At 37.2% G+C, this 20,554-nt stretch overlaps 1 protein-coding gene across 2 annotated transcripts in view; it reads left to right on the top strand.

Moving 5' to 3' along the window:
* ankrd10b (ankyrin repeat domain 10b) overlaps positions 1 to 20,554 on the top strand; it is a 123,655-nt gene that overhangs the window by 59,516 nt on the left and 43,585 nt on the right. For both annotated transcript variants that reach the window (XM_028799202.2, XM_028799200.2), the window contains exon 3: positions 9,816 to 9,907. In XM_028799202.2, the coding sequence (XP_028655035.2) occupies positions 9,816 to 9,907 (92 nt within the window). The remainder of the gene's footprint in view (positions 1 to 9,815; positions 9,908 to 20,554) is intronic.

Genomic DNA, 20,554 nt, shown 5'->3' with positions numbered 1-20,554 from the left:
AGTGCACCTTAAAATACGCAGACAATTGGCATTGCTTTCAAAAGATACAGTTAGTAAAAAAGATACGATGTCCAGAAACAGATCATAACAATTGCTTATTACAACTGATAGATGGTACACTCACCAATACAGATGGACTTCACCCACATATTATTACAATTCCTCAAGCCTTTATCTGCGACGACTTAGTTACAGAGAGATTTGGAACAGCAATCTCATTAGACCAAATGCCCCTTTTAACACAACGCACTATATTATGTCCAAAAAATATTAATGTGGAAAACATAAATACCCAAGTCATTCCATTACTTCCTAGAAAGACACAACTCTTTCTAAGCTCTGACAAACTTGACTCTGATCACAACAATAACCATCTTAAATGACCTTACAAGTTCTGAGCTGGAATTACCTTTTACACTTAAACGGCGTGTACAAAGAAATTTTCAAATAAACCTTTACACTGTGCCACACACTTTATTGTTTGCTTTCTATTTGCATCATCTACACCGTCACACTATTCTATATCTCATTCATACATCACGCTCTTTGTCATTCCCAACACCAGGGGTTGGTGAGCGAAGCGAGCAGGGGGCGGAGCCCCCTAGTGGGGAAAGATTTCATCAAGATATAAAGGTGATGGAAAACCGATATCGGGAAAAATTCACTCCGAGCATGATGGGTGACTACTGTTGCTTCATGCAAAGAGAGACGAATGTGCAGTACAAGCACAAAAGCGGGTGCCTCCAACATTTTTGGGCACGCTGACCTCACTTTTATATTGAGGTAAATTGACATAAATATAATTTAACGTGTCTCTGGTATCAAAACAATTTTGGCGGGACATAGTCCAAACTCCAGATATCATGTTGATATATTATATTGATATTCAAAAGTGTCAAAACGTCAATGATGTGTATTTCAAAAACCTGACGTGCGGCTTAATTCCGATTGCATATATAAAATCAGTGTAAAAACTTAATAAAGAGATGCTCTGAAGTTCCCAGAAGCAAACAAAAAATAATTTTTATAGACCAGTGTTATTAAAAGCATTACAGCTGTAATGTTTGTGTTACATTGTAAAAATTTTCATTATGCAAACTGTTTAATCTGTATAGTAAGGATGTATAATGTCAGAACCCTATAGACACATACAGTTTAAAATTCTAAACATAATTCAATTAAAGATTTTAAAAAATCCATACTGTATGTACAGATAAAAAAAAAATCTAAAAATCTAATGGTAGTAATTAAAGTACAGGATACATTTGAAATTTTTGTCCTGTGCAAAGTTGCAATAGTGGGAACAATTGGGGTTAGATGAAGAGGATGGGCATCAAAAGCTTCAAGTCATAATATCAAGAAAACTTACATCAAGATGTTGGATTACCTGCTTCATTGTTGGCAAATATAAAGAGTGGCTGCAAACTCCATTGCTACCTTCATATCGCAAACGCCTATGCCCATGTCTTACTGCATGACTTTTCCAGTAATAATTAAAAGTACTATTTGTGAAAGCCCAGCCTTGACACAGTCAGACACAGACTCCAGATGTCTAAATGCACACCCGTTTATTTCATACAACATACACAGTGCACAAAACTCCCAGTATAGCTCACAGTCCTTTTGCCTTTCTTTCCTTCTGCCGCCTCTACTCCTCCCGTCGCAAGCTCCTTCCTCTTTCACCCGATTCCGGCTCTCCGAATGGAGTGAGGCGGTCCCTTTTATATTGCACTCGGATGTGTCAGGTGCACCCTCATGAACCTCCTGCAGCACTTCCTGATGTGGCGGAAGTGCTGTCCTCCAGTGCTCCAGGATCGTTCAGGCACCCCCTGGTGGTGGCCACAGACCCCCCACAGGGTTGAGCTTCCCAGCTCCATATCCGTGGTCCTGATGGAATCCAGGAGGACTGCCCTCTTGCGCCTAGGGAAATATATTGCCCATCTCCCAGTCCTTCCCTGCTCCAGGCATCCCGGTGGGGCAGGATCCCTGGCCGTCTGCCACATAGTATAACCACCACATAACCAAAGACCTTTATTTTTTTTCTTTTTTATATACTGCCATTGCTAATAGTGAGAGAGCATGATTATAATAGTCATTTTTTGTTTTGGAACTGGTCTTTTACTTACCTGCATAATAATGCCATTCTATTTTTTGTGTTTTTCACTTTATTAAAACATAAGAACAGTTTTGTCAAAATCCAGCTGTTCAGCCCAACAAGTTCATCAGTTCTCCTAATTTCACCAAAATGACATCAAGCTGAGTTTTGAAGGTCCCCAATGTACTGCTGTTATTTCATATGGGTATGGTTCTCTGGGTAAGAATAACACCTTCAGGATGTTACTCTTTTGTTATTCTTTTTCTTGTTAGAAATTTCATTATCAACAATATTGTAAAGATTCAGGAGGGCAAGTTATCATTTGTTCATAAAGCACCTGTCTCACAACCCCTCACCCCTCATTTTTTGCAGAGTCTGCTGTTCCAAGTTTTTTTTTTTTTTTTGGGTTGTGTTATTTGTAGCAATGCCTGCCAATGATAAATAGGTCATTGGTGGCTAAAGGTCAAATTTGAAAACTTTTTTTATATATCTTAAAGGAGTACTTTTCCCTAAAAATATGTGTTATTTACGGTGTTGTTTAATGTGGTGGCTGAGAAAAATTTGTAACTTCATATTGTCCTGGGGTACGGAAATAACAAACAGGCTTCAGTGGGGGTTGGGGGGGCAACAGTGAACAGCAGCAAATGGCCATGACAAAAATTTCAAGTTACTTATGTTCATTATGCAGTCATAAACTCACAACATCCATAACACTACATATTTTGCTAAAATATACAATATATCAGAAAATTGAGTACAGTAATCCCTCGCTATATTGCGCTTCGCCTTTCGTGGCTTCACTCTATCGCGGATTTTATAAGTAAGCATATTTAAATATATATCGGGGATTTTTTGCTGGTTCGCGGATTTCTGCGGATAATGGGTCTTTTAATTTCTGGTACATGCTTCCTCAGTTGGTTTGCCCAGTTGATTTCATACAAGGGACGCTATTGGCAGATGGCTGAGAAGCTACCCATCTTACTTTTCTCTCTCTCTCTCTTGCGCTGACTTTCTCTGATCCTGACATAGGGGGATTGAGCAGGGGGGCTGTTCGCACACCTAGACGATATGGACGCTCGTCTAAAAATGCTGAAAGATTATCTTCACGTTGCTACCTTGTGTGCAGCTGCTTCATGAAGCGACATGCTGCACGGTGCTTCACATACTTAAAAGCTCGAAGGGCACGTATTGATTTTTGACTGTTTGTTTTTCTCTGTCTGTCTCTCTCTCCCTGCTCCTGACGGAGGGGGTGTGAGCTGCCGCCTTCAACAGCTTTGTGCCGTGGTGCTTCGCATACTTAAAAGCCAAACAGTCCTATTGATTTGTTTGCTTTCCTATCTCTTTCTGACAGTCTCTGCTCCTGATGCGCACTCCTTTGAAGAGGAAGATATGTTTGCATTCTTTTAATTGTGAGATGGAACTGTCATCTCTGTCTTGTCATGGAGCACAGTTTAAACTTTTGAAAAAGAGACAAATGTTTGTTTGCAGTGTTTGAATAATGTTCCTGTCTCTCTACAACCTCCTGTGTTTCTGCGCAAATCTGTGACCCAAGCATGACAATATAAAAATAACCATATAAACATACGGTTTCTACTTAACGGATTTTCTTATTTCGCGGGTGGCTCTGGAACGCAACCCCCGCGATGGAGGAGGGATTACTGTAGTGCAAAAAAGCAAAGCGTGCTTAAATGCAGTCAAGTTTTTTTTTTTTTTTTTTTTTTTTTTTTTTTAATTGAATATCCGTCTCCCCCGCATTCCGAGGCCAGAAGCCTTGTCTTGATGCCCTCTTTGAGAGTGGAGAGTGTGGTTTTGCAGGAGTCTCACTTAAATAGTAAAGCTTAGTTTCAACAGAAGTCTGACATAGTGTTGGCGAATTATTCACACTAACTACTGCAAGAAGACCAGTGAAGCCGGAATTTGAATTCATAAAGCAATTACTTTCATAGCCTGTATCAGACCCTGAAGGACTGCATGTTACGGTGGTGGGAAATCTCAACTGAGGCTCTGCCATAGTTACATTTATTGCTGCTATTTAGTATATATACAGTGGGTATAGAAAAGAATCCCCCCTTTGAAATATTCCCATTTCTTTTTGCTTTACAGCCTTAAATGAAAACACACAAACCAATATTTTTTCCAGCTTTACTTACTCAATGCCATCTATAACATCCAAGTGAAAGATATCACAGCTACAGTTCAGAAGAATTTTAAAAAATAAAAAACAAGAAATACTTAGATTAATAAAGGATCACCCCCTTCCTAAACTCAATCAGGTGTACGTGCCCACCATTTCCATTGCCGACCATGGTTACTGGCTTCCTTCCACCTGTGATCAATTGTAATCAGTGTGATTAGTGAAGCTGTTCCTGGAGCATTCATCCCCTTGCTTGGTAGTGCAACTGACAGCAAACAGCTGACTATGGGTGGCAAGCCACTTTCAGAAGATCTCATGGATAGAGTTGTGGACAGACATAAGGCAGGAGATGGAGACAAAAACATCTCAAAGGCTTTATCAATCCCAAGGAGCTCGGTAAAGTCCATAATAAAGAAGTAGCAAGTGTTTGGTACTACTAGGACCCTCCCTGGATCCAGCCATCCCTCCAAACTGGATGGAAGAGCAAGGAGGAAACTGGTAACAGACGCTACCAAGAGGCCAATGGCCACTTTGAAGGAGTTACAGGATTTGATGGCAAAGAGTGGTCATTGTGTGCATGTGACAACAATTTCACAAGCGCTCCACAATTGTGGCTTGTTCGAGAAGGTCGCAAGGAAAAAGCCACTTCTCAAGAAAGGCTACATTAAGGCTTGTTTGAGCTTTGCCAGAATGCACCTTGAAGATTCTGATGCCAAGTGGTAAAAGGTCTTATGGTGAGAAGAGACCAAAATTGAATGATACACCTGGTGGAAATCCAGTGCAGCTCACCATTCACAACACACCATACCTACAGTAAAGCATGGAGGTGGAAGCATCCTGTTGTGGGGGTGTTTCTCTGCCACAGGGCCTGGGGCTCATGTTAGGGTAGAAAGGCAAAATACCGTCAAATTCTTGAGGAAAACATGCTACCCTCTGCCAAAAGGTTGAAGATGGGCAGAATGTTCGACCAGAAGCACACAGTAAAATGGACCAGACAGTCGCTGAAGGAGAAAAAAGTGAATATCCTCGTGTGGCCCAGTCAGAGCCCAGACCTAAATCCCATTGAAAATCTATGGAAAAATTTGAAGATAGCAGACCACCAACGCTCAGCATCCAATTTGACTGAACTTGAACAGTTAAACTGTAAAGAAGAGTGGACAAATATTCCTCAATCTAGATGTGCAAAGCTGATAGAGAAGTATCCCAACAGACACAAGGCTGTCATTAAAGCAAAAGGTGGGTCAACAAAATGACATTGACATTGGGGGCTAATTCTTTATTAATCTCAATAGGTCTTGTTTATGATTTTTTTATAATTTTTCTGAACTGTAGCTGTGATATCTTTCACTTGGATATTAGAGGTTGCGTTGAGTAATTAAAGATGGGAAGAAATATTTTTTCTGTGTGTTTTCATTTAAGGCTGTAAAGCAAAAAACATGGGAATATTTCGAAGTGGGGGGGGGGGATTCTTTTCTATACCCACTGTACATTAATCAAGGTATCTTTTCTTTCAGTATTTTCAGGTATGTGTTTTCACATGCTCATAATGGGTAGAGAATACAACTGTGTAATGACTTTAGCTCTGGATGGGGTCTTTACCAAGTATAATTACAATGCCTAACACGGTGGTGGTCATTTCACTGTTCATCGATGGTCATAACCTCTCTTACCAATGTGGATTTTTGTACCGATGTCTAAGACAGTATTAATTTTTTATTCACAAGTACATTGCATTTTTAATAGGATCAACATTTTTATTGATAATAGCTTAAAACATTCTTTTGAGTCTTATAAGCATGATACTGTTCTCTCCAACCATGCTCCTTAAGCTGAAATCACTTTGCCCTATTTTGTACTATTCGCCTGTGGCAACTTCATTCTTCATCCACTTGGAAACTGGATTGAATCTGTGAATTGGGACGTATTCAGAGAGTCCTCCAATAATCTGGATGAGTATGCTGCAGTTGTCACAGGTTTCATCAGGAAATATGTGGATGACTATGTGCCCATAAAGTCTGTACATGTATTTCCCAAACAGAAGCCCTGGATGTGTGCAGAAGTCTGGCGGCAGATCCATAAGTGCAGTAATGTGTTTCATTCTGGAGATATGCAGGCATACAAAAAGAGCAGGTATGCTCTCCATAAAGCAATTAAACACACAAAGCATCAGTACTCTGGTCTGGCAGGGCATCCATTTAATTACAGATTACAAACCCCAGACACAAGCGGCTACAACTACCACCGCTTCACTCCTTGGATGAGTTGAATGTGTTTTTCACCTGTTTCAAGCTCTGCTAAGTTGTGCAGGCTTGTACGACTTCCCATAGTGCAGCAAGACACCAGTTTGAGGATCTCCAAGGGTGCCGTGAGGAGGACTTTCTCCCGAGTCTGCATCCGCAAAACAGCCAGCCACGGCAGAGTTTAAGGTTGTGTTTTAAAAACATGCTTCATCCAGCTAGCTGCTGTCTTTACAGACCTATTTAATACATCTTTGAACGTTTTCATCTGTCCCCACCTGCTTCAAGAACACAACTATCATTCCTGTAATAAAGAAAAGATAAAATGGACTGCCTTACTGATTACCTCTCAGTAGAACTTACTCCCATAGTCATGAAGTGGTTTGAGAGGCTGGTGCTGGAACAGTTTGGGCCCCCTTCAGTTTGCCTGCCATTGCAACAGGTCCACTAAGGATACCCTTTCCATAGCGCTTCATACTACTCTGTCTCCCCTAGAGAACAAGAACTTTTATGCCAGGCTGCTATTTGTGGACTACAAATCTGCATTTAGTACCGTCATACCATCCCAGCTCATTGATAACCTCATGGATCTTAGGTTCAGCTTTTCAGTGTTTAACTGGGTCCTGGATTTCCTCACTGGCCGACCTCCTCAACATGTGCGTATTGGTGGAAAACCTCATCCACCATCATCATCAACACTGGGACTCTGCAGGGCAGTGTGCTGAGTCCCCTGCTTTACTCTGTCTTTACTGATGACTGCATGGCTAAATACAACTGTAATACCATCCTTAAGTTTGCTGATGACCCTACCGTAGTCGGCCTGATCAGCAAGGATGACAAGACGGCTTACAGAGAGGAGGTCAGACTTCTGGCAGAATGGTGCCAGGACAACAACCTCACGGAACTGATTATGGATTTCCACAAGTTTGGAGGGGAGGCTATGGAGCAGGTTAGTGGCGTCAGGTTCCTTCGGGTGACCCTCACTGATGACCTGAAACGGCTCAAGTCGCATTGCAGCAGTACTTAAGAAAGCCCAACAACACCTTTACTTCATCAGGAACCTGAGGAATGCCTGGATGTCACCTACAAACCTGTGCAGATTCTACAGGTGTGCTGTGGAATCCATCCTCACAGGATGCATTACATCCTGGTACAGCAGCTGCTCAGTTCAGGATCGCAGAGCTGTGCAGTGTGTGGTGAAAATACCACAGTAAATCACAGGCTCTCCGCTCCCTGTGATCCACGGTATCCACACCACATGCTGCCTTGGGAAGGTAACAGTATCGGGCAGAATTCTAGCCATTCTGCACTGTCAGTTTTCACCCTCCTCCCACTTGGGAACTGTATAAAGTCCATCCAAACACACACCTCCAGATTTAGGAACAATTTTTAGCCAACTGCATTTAGGCTCATGAATAATCAGTAATCATCTACTACTACTGCTATCCTGTACATGCATTTGCTGTCGCTTTTTGTATTTATTCTGTACTTATTTTGTTTCTGGTGTTTGATTTCTTTCTGCGGAGGCACATACAAGTAAGCATTTCATTTCACATAGTACCTGTTCTTGTACACATGACAATAAAAGATTGAATCTAATGGATTTATATGACTCATTGCCTCACAAATTGATCTCCTCTTCTTAGAAATAAATATTTTTCCAGAGATATCTCCGGTTAAACTTTGGAAGATGCGGAAAGCATTTGTAAGGGGATAGATCATCTCTCATGTTTCTCATAACAATAGGTTACAGACTAGATGAATAACAGAATTGGTCTCTGAGATTTTGTTCCTTGATCAAGAATGTACAAAATCTCCAAGTGATGTGCTTTACAAAGTTTATTTAACTTTGTAATTAAAGGTACAACACCGGAGGCACGATTATCCCTGTGACCCCTGAATTGGTATTGGCATACTTTAGAAAGTTGTTGAATTTTGCTAACGTTTGCTCCTCCTTCCTGTTGCTGATTGAAATTCTGATGATCAAACAGTACATACTTCAATTTCTGTAGTTGTATTTTAGCTAAAAAAATTCAACATTGGGCTCAAACTGCCTCATGATCTGAATCATGAATGCTGTCAAGACAGGTCTTTTGACCAATGAGTGATAGGGAAAGGTGGGTCTTCAAATCAAAAATTGTCTCCCATAAGGCTTTAGTTTTCTTCTTTGTGTGTGTTTCAGTAATTTAGGAAGTTACTATATAACAATGTTTTAGTAATAAAACATGCAGTTTTTTCTGCTTTGAGCTTAATGACTGTAATAACAGACATGTGGAATATGTGAAAGGAATAACTTGAGATTGTTTTTCTTTTTTCCCCATGAATGGCTGTTGTACAACATTGGCCACCATTGACTTCTGTTATGACACAAACCTCTTTCTCTCCATTTGGCATTAACACATGAGATTAAAAGTTTTTGTGCCAACACTAAAAGTACATGGGGTAAATAACATCTGAAGAATAAAAATTTTTGGTGGAGTATTCCTTTTAAAATGGGTTTAGTTAATAGTAATTAATGCTTAATTGCTCCACCGTTTCTTTTACTTTAGTATCTGTATTGTGCAAGTTTCTATTTAAATTTTATTTTTTCTCTTTTTTATGTTTTTATTTGTATTTACCTTCTTGTAAGGCATTTTTTAACTTGCATGTTTTTGTATTAAATTGTGCTGTATAAATTTTATGTGCACTTTGTATTGATTTAAAAATCTACAAATGGGTTAACTACCACAGTGGCAGCTGTCATATAAGTAAATTGTCCCTGAATGAAAGCTCTTATTCACCGTGTGGTATCTGCCATATCCACTGTAGGTCATTGACTACTTGTTATCCTTGTTACCTCCTTTTTATTTGCTTCCTCGCTACATACAGACTGAAAATGCTAGTTTCTGTTTACAGTAAATAATAAAATTGGACTGTTGATGAATGTGCAAAAGGTCACTGTTAACTTTATCCTTACTCAGTACAAGTGTCTTGGATTAAAAGTTTAGTTGTTACCAGACTTGAATTCAGGGAAACTAGAGTTTCATCTTGGGCTAAAGTGTCTCATGTGTGTTGTTCACATATGCACATACTTCCTGGACTTTTAGTTTCTTGACATATCATAAACATTTAATCTGTATCTTGTTTTATTTGGAGTTTTATGATAATATACTTTGTTCTTATTGAACTTGGTGTTATACTTTGTTCTTTTTGCTGCTGTTCTTATTTGTAAATCATATTGACTTTGAAGTGTTTTGTAAATGTGATTAATAAATGCAGGTTCTGCATTCTGTAATATTAAATGCGTTCTGTAATATTAAAGAATAAATAAGTCAGAAAAATAATACATTATTCTTATTTTTTAATGTAGGATTATGTGGGAGAGACACCAATCCACAAAGCTGCTCGGGCTGGAAGTGTAGATTGTGTGAAAATTCTTTTGAAGTATGGAGCAAAAGCAGAGTAAGTTTTGTTTACAAAACATGCCCTTTATTCTTCTATATGTACTGTACTTAAGTATACTGTTACTTATTAATTAAAAAAACCAAATCTGTGAAATGTAAACACAACATTTGTAAAATAAACTGTTGTTTCAGTATTTCTGACAGTACAAATGCACATTTCACCATTAATTTCTTTTACTGAGAAGGTACTGATATTTACAAGATATTTGTGGTAGTCGTCACATCAGATTCCAGACCCCGTCCTAAGAAAGTAGTTTATATTTCTATTTGCATAGAAATAACTTAATTCTCTCAAATTAAATGTTTTGACTGGCTCTGTAATGAAGACCATTGTTGTGGATATTTCAGAAAATAAAAGCAACTGATTTGATCTTTCCAAAATGAATTGTCAGCTAAAATTTTCATAGCGGTCTGTAAATAGCAATAAGCCTGAAAAAAGTAATCTTCTCAACATATGTTTTGGATTTTAGAGTATTTACTAGGGGGTTCTCCCCTGCTCGCTTTGCTCGCCAGCCACTTTGCATCTGTGCCGCTCGTGTTGTGAAGGGAGGGGGGGGCTGTATACACCCCACAGAGACACGGTCACTCCTCTGAAACCCCCTCTTAAACAGTGAAACAATGGTAAACAAAGGTTTTTTTGTTTTTTTTTTATAAACCTCCTCTTTGCTAGATCAGCTACTGGCTTGCTGCTGCTGCCGTGCTGCGTGATCTACATCTCGTGCGGTGCTTCAAACATTTAAAAGCCTGTAGAGCAGCCGTCCTACTGCTTGTGTTTTATTTCCGGCTCCAGGCATGGTTAAATCTTTTGGCACAAAGTGTTGTCTTGTGAGACATGAGTTCTTGATATTTTTTAGTTTATAATTTAGAAACGGAATAAGAGTCTGAAAATCTAACATCATCACATTAAAGTTCGATAAATTCTGAAAAGAATGATACCAAACATATATGTGTAGGTTTAAAAATAAGCCTGATTTAAAGCGTGACAAAAAACATGACTTTAAAAACGTCTTTTAACACTTTTAGGCTTAGGATTTTATATATATATATATTTTCTATATGTATATAGAAGCTCATTTGTTTGGATGAATCAGCACATCCTTGTAATAACAAAGAAAACTTTAAAAGCAACGGTAATTTTTGTGATCTGTGAGCTTCTTATTGTTGTATTTACTTGAATTTTTCTTAGATTTGTGCAGTGTTACAAGTCATATTTTTATCAAAAGTTGACTTCACTTTTGCACCAAAACACTCAATCAGCATAATCTCTGAATAGTTTGAGTTTTATGAAGATAATACGGTAAAAAGGTAATAGAGAGCAGAGTGCATCAGGAAATGTGAAATAAAAGGAAATGTGTGCATATTGTTTTAGCTACAGGAGCCTCATATAGCTGCAAATTAAGTAGTAAAACTTAGGAGGAGAAGGTTGGGAGCATGCACTGATTACAGCACGTTGTCGCACCCACCACACTGAGCAGTCTTGAGTTTTTGTTGGGTTTTTTTTCAGTGGCTGGATTGCCTATCTTAAGCACTGTATAAATGTTGCATATAGACAGACTGATTTTTTGATTTCTATAATTTCAAAAAGGAAAAGTTTATAAACAGTTTTATGTCCTGGGTGTTTGCTTTGAAAGGTGAACTCCACCTTAACAATTTACTGTGTAGCTGAAGTAAAATAAAACTCTTTGGCCTTCAAATAAATCAGAGAATCAGAATATTTTTATTGTCATTGTAAAGAGAAGTCGAGCAAAATGACACCTTTTATTAGCTAACTAAAAAGATTACAATATGCAAGCTTTCGAGGCAACTCAGGCCCTTTCTTCAGGCAACATGTAATGCAGAGAATGGAATTCCCTGTGTTTAGACACTATAGACAGAGACAGCATTGGAAAACGTTTACATGAGACATCTTGGATGAAAAACAATTCATTCCAGTCAATGTATTACATGTCGCCTGAAAAAGGGGCCTGAGTTGCCTTGAAAGCTTGCATATTGTAATCTTTTTAGGTAGCCAATAAAATGTGTCATTTTGCTTGAATTCTCACTACATTTATAATGGCTAACACGGTACAACACCCTAGTACTATTGTCATTGTAACAAATACAACAAAATTATATGCAGTCCTTGCGGTGTCAAAAAAAATAAATTAATTAAAAAAAAAAAAAAATTATATATATATATATATATATATATATATATATAATAGAGAGAGAGAGAGAGAGAGATAATTACAAAAGGATAGAAAAGGATAAGATAAGAAATGAGGTAGAACACAGACATTCAGCATAAAACCTTATTGCACATGAAACACTATTACACAAGATGTCCTCTATTATACTGTAATCGACAAGTTGCATTGGAGGTGATTAGCAACAGGGTAGAAACTGTTACACAGTCTATTAGTCTTTGTTTTGATGCTCCAAAACATAAATATAACCTAGTTAAACAAAATGTAATGCTTTTAAGTGCTTTTCAAGAAGTAACAATGAAAATCATTTTAACATTTATATAGAATGGAATGATGAAATGTGCATTTATACTTCACTCTACAGCTGTACATGAATTATCTTGTCCACTTTTCTAACAAACCTGTTATATAATAGTGCAAGTAAACAATCATTATTTAAGTGTGGTTAAATAATTTCCTAAATGTATTTGAATTTTATAAATTTCTCAAAAAGGTTGATGTTTTGATAGACTTATAAACATCATTCATAAATCAAATTATTTAAAAAAAATTATTAAATGTATGTAACATGGTCTCAGTTTATGTATCTTTTATTTAACTGCATGAAATTTAGTAATATGTTTTTTGCTTTAACTCTCTTTAAAATAGTTTGCAGCTTTTTCAAAGAGAACTAACCTAAAATTAAATTGTCATGTTGGTGGCACAGGTATCTTTTTTTATTTTTAGTCAATATATTTTTCACTTAAGTGGTCTTCTAGATTTTTATTCTGGCTGTTGTGTAAAATTCACAACGAAATGCAGAATTTCAATTTATGTTTCTAGAATGGTATTTATTAGAAAACTTTAGCTGTGCTGTAACTCTTGTCTGCTGCATTGTGTCCCAAATTTTCAAAAGCATGTTTAGATTGAATTGATTTACAGAAGAGCCGTCAATCTGGAATGTCTGTGTACCGTGAAGCTACTTAATCCTGTTTTAGTGTAGTTGAAGTAAAGCTCCCTATCGGCAACATTAGGTGTAAACGGGAAAAGCTCTTTCACTGTGTCCTGGCCCACTCCAGAGCATATTTACATGGGGATAGTTGTGATTAATTGTATATGGTAGGAGGGAATGTCGAATACTTGGAGAAAACCACTGCGCCCCCTTTCCATTCTTAATCTCTAATTGAATACCTTTTACATAACTGAACAATTCACCCAAAAATATATTTTTATTACTTACTCCATGTTGTTGGTAGTAATGGTCAAGAAAAATGTTTAAGCTTGTGTTTTTATGAAGAACAGAGATAAAAGTTTGTGACACAGATGGCTTCTCTGGTGGTGAATGCTGGAAAAAAACGTAAACAATATCAAAATATCCAAGAAAAAAAAAATCTCACTTTAGTTGTGTCACTTCATTCAAATACCAGAATATTCAGTTGTGTGATCTTAATGTCTCAAACACATGAATTTTTGCTAAAATGCTGTTAAATAAACCACTTCCTGAAGGAGCGTACTGTCATGAGAACTGTCTTTTGAATAGATGATCCCATCACCATCTCTCATTCTTTGGTCAGGAGTACTGCCCAGTAATGTTCCATTCATTGGCTAACATAGTGTTACGTATCATATCATTACCGCAGAGAGGTGAACAATTAGGAAAGGTGGAAGGTATACCTTGTTTTTGTGCATATCTGAGTTGCTCGAACAAGCGAAAGCTCAATTCAACAGTGCAGTTTCAAAAACTGCGTTGGAAGAAAGCAAATATGGCGTTGTGGCTTAATGACCAACATTTGAGGGGATAGACAGGTCTGCAATTCATTGCCTTGATTGCATTTGAACGTGCTCCCCATCCATTCAGAAGAGGGTTTCTGGAAGTGGTTTATTTAACAATATTTTAGTAATCATAAATGCGTTTGACATGTTTTGGTCATATGACTGGATATCTGACTCATGGATTATGTGGCACAAGCAACTTGAAGTTTTTTTCATGGGCATTTTGATATTGTTTGCTTTTTGTTCACTGTTGGTCCCCATAGAAACCTGTTGTGAAAGAATCTTTACTTCCGTTCTCCTTGTTAATAACATGCGATTGTAGTTTTTGCTCGGCCATTAGTGTAAACATGGGGTAAGAAACAACAACAACAACAAAAAAAACTACTTTGGATAGGGAATTCCTTGCACTTTAGCTCTGTTTTTATGTTTTGAAAAACTTGTCATTGTTAGAAACAACAAAAGCTGATATTTGTTTCTCTTCTCTCTACAAATGGAAGTTCAGCATTGTGGGTTGGGACAGGTCTCAGAAAGTAGAGCGCCAAAAAGGTTTTCTTGAGGATGCAGATTTATTATTTGAAAGTTTCTTGTTTGAGACTCATTTCTGGGTATATTAATGTAGTGCAAAATTACTGTTTGCATTTGAGATTTATATATTTGAAATATATTTTAAACCTAACCATTTTCTAAGTCTATTTTTTTACTATATAGTGTTTCATAAACCAAGGGCCTAGTAAATAGCATAATGATGGATTTTAATGATAATGTCAAAGCCAGTCCTTCACAGGATGCATACAGCATATACTGTATATTAACTCGCACCATAGCGTTATAGAGTCAGTAATTTGTTTAATATTTGTCCCTGTTTATGTGAATCACTGGGGAAGCATATATGTATACATCCCACATGACAAGCAGCCCTGCTATGAAATGATCCAAGTTATTTCACAGTCAGATGGTAACACAAACCATAATGCATTATTATTACAAGAGGCATGTTGATATTTGAGTTTGCGCATTGTGTATTAATAATGCTACATAACATTTTTAATTCACCACTATAGAAGAACTATCTGGATAAATTCATGTGTGTTTTTCTTTATAGTTTCATATGAATTTATTATTTTCTTTTTGGTCACCAAGCCATGATGCTGTAAAAGGTAACACCTACAGAAAAGTTTCTGTTTCGTGTGTTTGGCTGACTCTAAACAATTACTGATTTTACAAGTTACTAATAAAGAATGTTCATTAAAATCAATGCATTCTTATAATGTGTAACTTTAATATTTATGTTAATAAAAATCTAGTTTAAAAAAACAAAAAAATTACATATGAGAAAAGGTGCCATGTGATATGTAGGTTCAAGTACACTTACAACTATTGGACGCTATGTATCTCTATGCTTTAATGATTGCAATTATAAGTGGTTAAGATTGTCAGTCAGTCATTTTCCAACCTGCTATATCCTAACACAGGGTCATGGGGGTCTGCTGGAGCCAATGCCAGCCAACAAAGGGCGCAAGGCAGGAACAAATCCTAGGTAGGGCGCCAACCCACTGCAGGGTTAAGATTGTTTTCTTGTTAAATCTAACTAGCTGTGCTAGGATGGGTTGAAATTTAATTTACCTCATTGTATTAACTGTTAACATTTGTAGTGCACTATCTATTGGAATGTATTTTGTAATGCACATAGTAATAAAATATACTGCATTTTTTATTCCAACATATGGCTCATCGAAACATTTGTGGTAATAAAATGCATTCCAATACATGGCACCTCATATGGCACAATTCACCTCACAAACATTAGCACAGCTTTTATGATTGCCACACCAAAGGACATACGGTACATAGCAACCAGATGGACACACAAACACTTGTCATTTTATTAAGGTGGATTATCCAGAACATTTTAGAGACAGATTTTAAAAGTTGCTGGAATAGCTTTGTTCAGTGTCTGTATTGAGAGAGAGTGTGTGCGTGTGTGTGTGTGTGTTCATTGCTGTTAATATCTATCGTTCTCTTAAAATTTGGGCTACAGCACAGACAGAGTTTAAATTGCAGCTTCTTTTTTATCATTGTATTATGTAACCTGAAAGAGTTGATGAAATATTTATCTAAGTAGTAGGTCTTTTTGTCCACAGTTTCATTGTTGTTTTCCTTCCTCCCTTTCTTCTTTTCTTCCTTCCATGATATTCTTTCATTAATGGCATGCTTTTATTGATCTGTACTGTAAAATCAGTCAGTCCTCTTAAGAAGATGTTTTTATCATGGACTTACCATGAAGATCATGCTTTGGACTTTTCAGCTGTCTGAAATACTGGTAGAAGTGAAGATGTATCAGAACCATATACCACTGCAACACCAAAAATGAAACACAAGCAAAGAACTGATGAGCTGCTTAACCAACGGTGATGTGAAGACTGCAGCTTTTTTGTGATTTTTCTGGTTGTGTTATACAACCAGAAAGAATTAATTAAATATTTATCTAAGTAGGTCCTTTTGTCCATAGTTTCATTGTTTTTTTCCTTCCTACTTTCCTTCTCTATATGATTGTCTTTCATTCCTGGAATGCTTTTTAATTTTTTTGTTCTGTACTGTAAAAACTTGGAAAAGGCGGCTTATGAATAAAATGTATTATTATTAAAAATCAATAAGTCCTCTTGATCTTAAGGAGATGTTTTTTACCACGGACTTACCATGAAGATCATTCTTTGGACTTTTGTATCAGAACAATATACCACTGCCTCTCCAAGAATGAAACATAAGCAGAGAACTGATATGATGCTTAATTGACAGTGATGTGAAGACTGCAGCCTTTTTGTGATTTCATTGCACATTTTACCTTTATAACACACTGGTGAGGCCTCATCTGGAGTCCTGTGTGCAGTTTGGGTCTCCAGGCTATAAAAAGGACATAGCAGCACTGGAAAGAGTCCAGAGAAGAGTGACTATGCTGATTCCAAAGCTACAGGGGTTGAATTATTAGGAAAGATTAAAAGAGCTGAGCCTTTACAATTTAAACAAAAGAAGATTAAGTGGTGACATGATTGAAGTGTTTAAAATGATGAAGGGAATTAGTCCAGTGGATCGAGACGGTGACTTTAAAATGAGTTCATCAAGAACACGGAGACACAGTTGGAAACTTGTTAAGGGTAAATTTCGCACAAACATTAGGAAGTTTTTCTTTACACAAAGAACAATAGACACTTGGATTAAGCGACCAAATATTGTGGTAGACAGTAAGACTTTAGGGACTTTCAAAACTCGACTTGATGTTTTTTTGGAAGAAATAAGTGGATAGGACTGGCGAGCTTCATTGGGCTGAATGGCCTGTTCTTGTCTAGAGGAACATCTTCATATTTTTTCTGTCATACTCCTTATTGGTGACCTATGGGACTTCTTCCAGGAGGCCGTATTTGACTTAATATTGCCTCCAAACTATGATGTACCAACAGTGGGAAGATGAATGGCTGTTTTTCTTTTGCGATTTTTTTCTTGCACCTGCGGTCAACTGTTACTGCTATCAGGGGCTTTGTAACTGTATAATGCTTCCACATCTATTGGAACCGATTACTTTGTACTAACTCCTCCTCAGATTTCTTCAGGAGTTTTTCCTGCTTGTATGCAGTCTCTACAGTTCTTTCATATTTTTCTCCTCTCCCGACATCTTGAATTCTTGGAAATCACTGTAGTCATGAATACCTGAGTGAATCATTTTTATCTTAGAAGAATTTCTCATTGTTGTGCCAATAAATATTTCATCAACGCTTTCAGGTTACTGCCTTTTATTTTTTTTTTTACCGCTCTTTATTTTTGGTTCAGTTGTTGTAATTAAGGTGAGAACATTTCTATCATTACGTTAGTCTCACAAAAATGTGTCACAATTACGACCGTGTGTCCAAGTTTTCTTGTTGCAGCATTTGAAATTCTTCTGTAGTAGGTCTTCTCACTGTTTTTTTTTTCCTAAGTCTTAACTTTTACTTTCATATAACAAATTATGCTTGATTGTTTTTAAATATAAATATATATACAGTATATAGTTATCATGCCTATAACAAATGTATATTTCATGTTTTCTGCAGTGTTAATCTTTTCTATGGTCATATTAAAGCCAGTAGCCCATTTCAAAGTGACAAAAACTGCAGAAGCATCTTAAACTGTAAAAACTACACATGTCAATGTTTTACAGCTACTTAATTCAAATCGACTTGATTTTTTCAAGTAATCCTAGAAAGGGGAGCATTCCAAATAGAAACTGCTGAAACTGCCACAAGTGCTTCTCCGAAAACCTTACAGTTGTGGCATTGAGTGTTCAGTATCGCTTCCTTTCTGCACACAAGGCATACTGTTGAGGTATTTGTTGCGGTGATTGGTTCTAATGCTAATCTAGGAATACAGTTATAGAGTCTTTTAGATATGCATGCTTGGCTTACCCTAATGTACAATTTCTGTATTTGTAAACTAACTGTAGCCATATTGAGATCTTATTTTAACAGATATCCTACAGAACTGTAAGCATGGCTTTAAGAAAAAATATTTCTGAAGGTGATATGTATGTTAGCTAGATAGGAATTTAGTGAATGTATTTTAATCAGAAATTCTAAGCTGATCATCGCAGGGTATAAAAAAATTAAATGTTTCTAATTTCCCAGCTTTCTTTGCTAATATGCCATGAAGTCTACAACATTACAAATTGTATTTCCTCTTTGACATTATATTTTTATGCATCTTCACTGACTTCAACTTTTCTCAAACATTTACAGCTTGTGAACATTGATAGAACAATTTTTACACACACTATTTAAAATATTGTGATGATAGCAATAGCACTTGTAGCACAAAGAGGAAGCTACAGATCTTGTACACCAAATATAACAAATGTGACTATGTGTATAGTAAAGAGATGTTCGTAAGAGGGGTTAAAAATTGCTTACCACCCAACAGCTTAGTGTAAACATGTAATATGTATAATGTCATTTATTAGTCTCTTGTGCAAAACATGGTGCATAGCAAATGAGAAAAGGACTGTCCGGGTGTGCCATGCAGTCATGGAGATCACACATTGTGAGCACAGGTTAAACATTTAAAAAATAAAAAACTTCTTTCGTATTGTAGAAAAACAATTGCTTGGACTTAATTTATCTTATGGAGCATATGGAAATGAAACTGCAGATGTGGCACAGGTGTTTTAATGAGGATCACTGTCCCTTTCCAGGACATCTAGTAGTCAAAAGAACAACAGTTTTATAATTTAACTTAATCTGTTGCTTGTGATGTATGATCTTGAATCTTGAGGCATTGACCAAACCTCCTCTTATTTGCTACATGTTATTCTTTCTCTACTAACTCTTTGGGGAGATATTTTCCAATGATTTTATATGACATTGTACATCTTATTTGTGACAGGTACACTAAATAACTGTCTGTCTCTACTAGCATCCTGCCACCATTCACATAGTTACAGTGTGCTGAAACATTTGTATACGCCAGTGCTCCATATACATCCAGTATACATACAGAGAGATATATTTTGCTATATACATACATACATGAGTACGACACCTTGCAGAAGTATTCAGTTCCATAATGAATTTTAAAAGTTTTTTGAATGCCTGACCCAATGTTGAAGTTTAGTTCTTTTTGTAATTTTTATTTCATAGTACTGAGACTCAAAAATTGTTTTTGTGGCATTGTTTCATGTTAAAAAAAAAAAAAAAATACAAAATACAGTGATCCCTCGCTATATCACGCTTTGACTTTCGCGGCTTCACTCTATCGCGATTTTTTCTCATACACGCTTACGTCACTACGCATGCGCTTTCTGAGAACTTTTATCTAAGCCCCACAATGGCTCCTAAACGTAGTGCTTTCTCTAAGCCTTCTGACAATAAAACTAAGCGCCGGAGGAAGATGCTTACTATCCACGAGAAGGTGAAACTCTTGGATATGATCAAAGATGGCAATACCCTACAAAAGCCTCCTCACGCATATGAAAAGACAGCGGCAGCAACTGCCTATCAAGATGTTCTTCAGCCGCGCACCCAGACACCCACTGCCTACTATAGTACTCCTTCAGCGGAAGAACACAACGACGCACCTGCTGAAGATACTGCACCACCTGAAGACTCTCCTACTGAGGTCGTGCCTTCATAGGTTAGTGGTTGTGTGTAAGAACTGTGTGTGTGTGTAATTAAATGTACAGTACAATAATCAAGACTCTATATAAAAGCGGTCGGGATTATCCTTCCATCCCGTGAGTGCAAAGCGTAGCGGTATTCCGCTTATCACAGACTTACTACTTGCGGCTTGCGGAATGAAGCGACGCAATATGAGCAGAGTTCTGGTGCTCCCATCGTTCCCTTGCTTTTGTGCGCGATGCGCTAGAAAAATAGACAAAATTATGTCTCTGGAAATAATTCATGTTGATGGAGTACAAATGCCTCACCGTGTAGTAAATATGAGGGGAGATGGTGCTTGCTTATTCTCATCTATAGTTTATTTAGTGCATGAAACTCCGTCTTTAGCGGTACAGATTTCTCACTGACATTGTACAACTTTGGACAGGCACTCGAGGGGATAAAAAAACGTAGGTTTTCGGGAGATGTTATAAATGGGCACTTTGATGATCTCATTCCCTACACTTACATGCCTGATGTACACATGGAGCGCACACAAATTGAGGATAAAAGTCATTCACCTTAAAAGGC

Source organism: Erpetoichthys calabaricus, chromosome 4 (genome assembly GCF_900747795.2).
Source record: "Erpetoichthys calabaricus chromosome 4, fErpCal1.3, whole genome shotgun sequence".
Taxonomy (NCBI): domain Eukaryota; kingdom Metazoa; phylum Chordata; class Cladistia; order Polypteriformes; family Polypteridae; genus Erpetoichthys; species Erpetoichthys calabaricus.
This window is presented reverse-complemented; position numbering and strand designations above follow the sequence as displayed.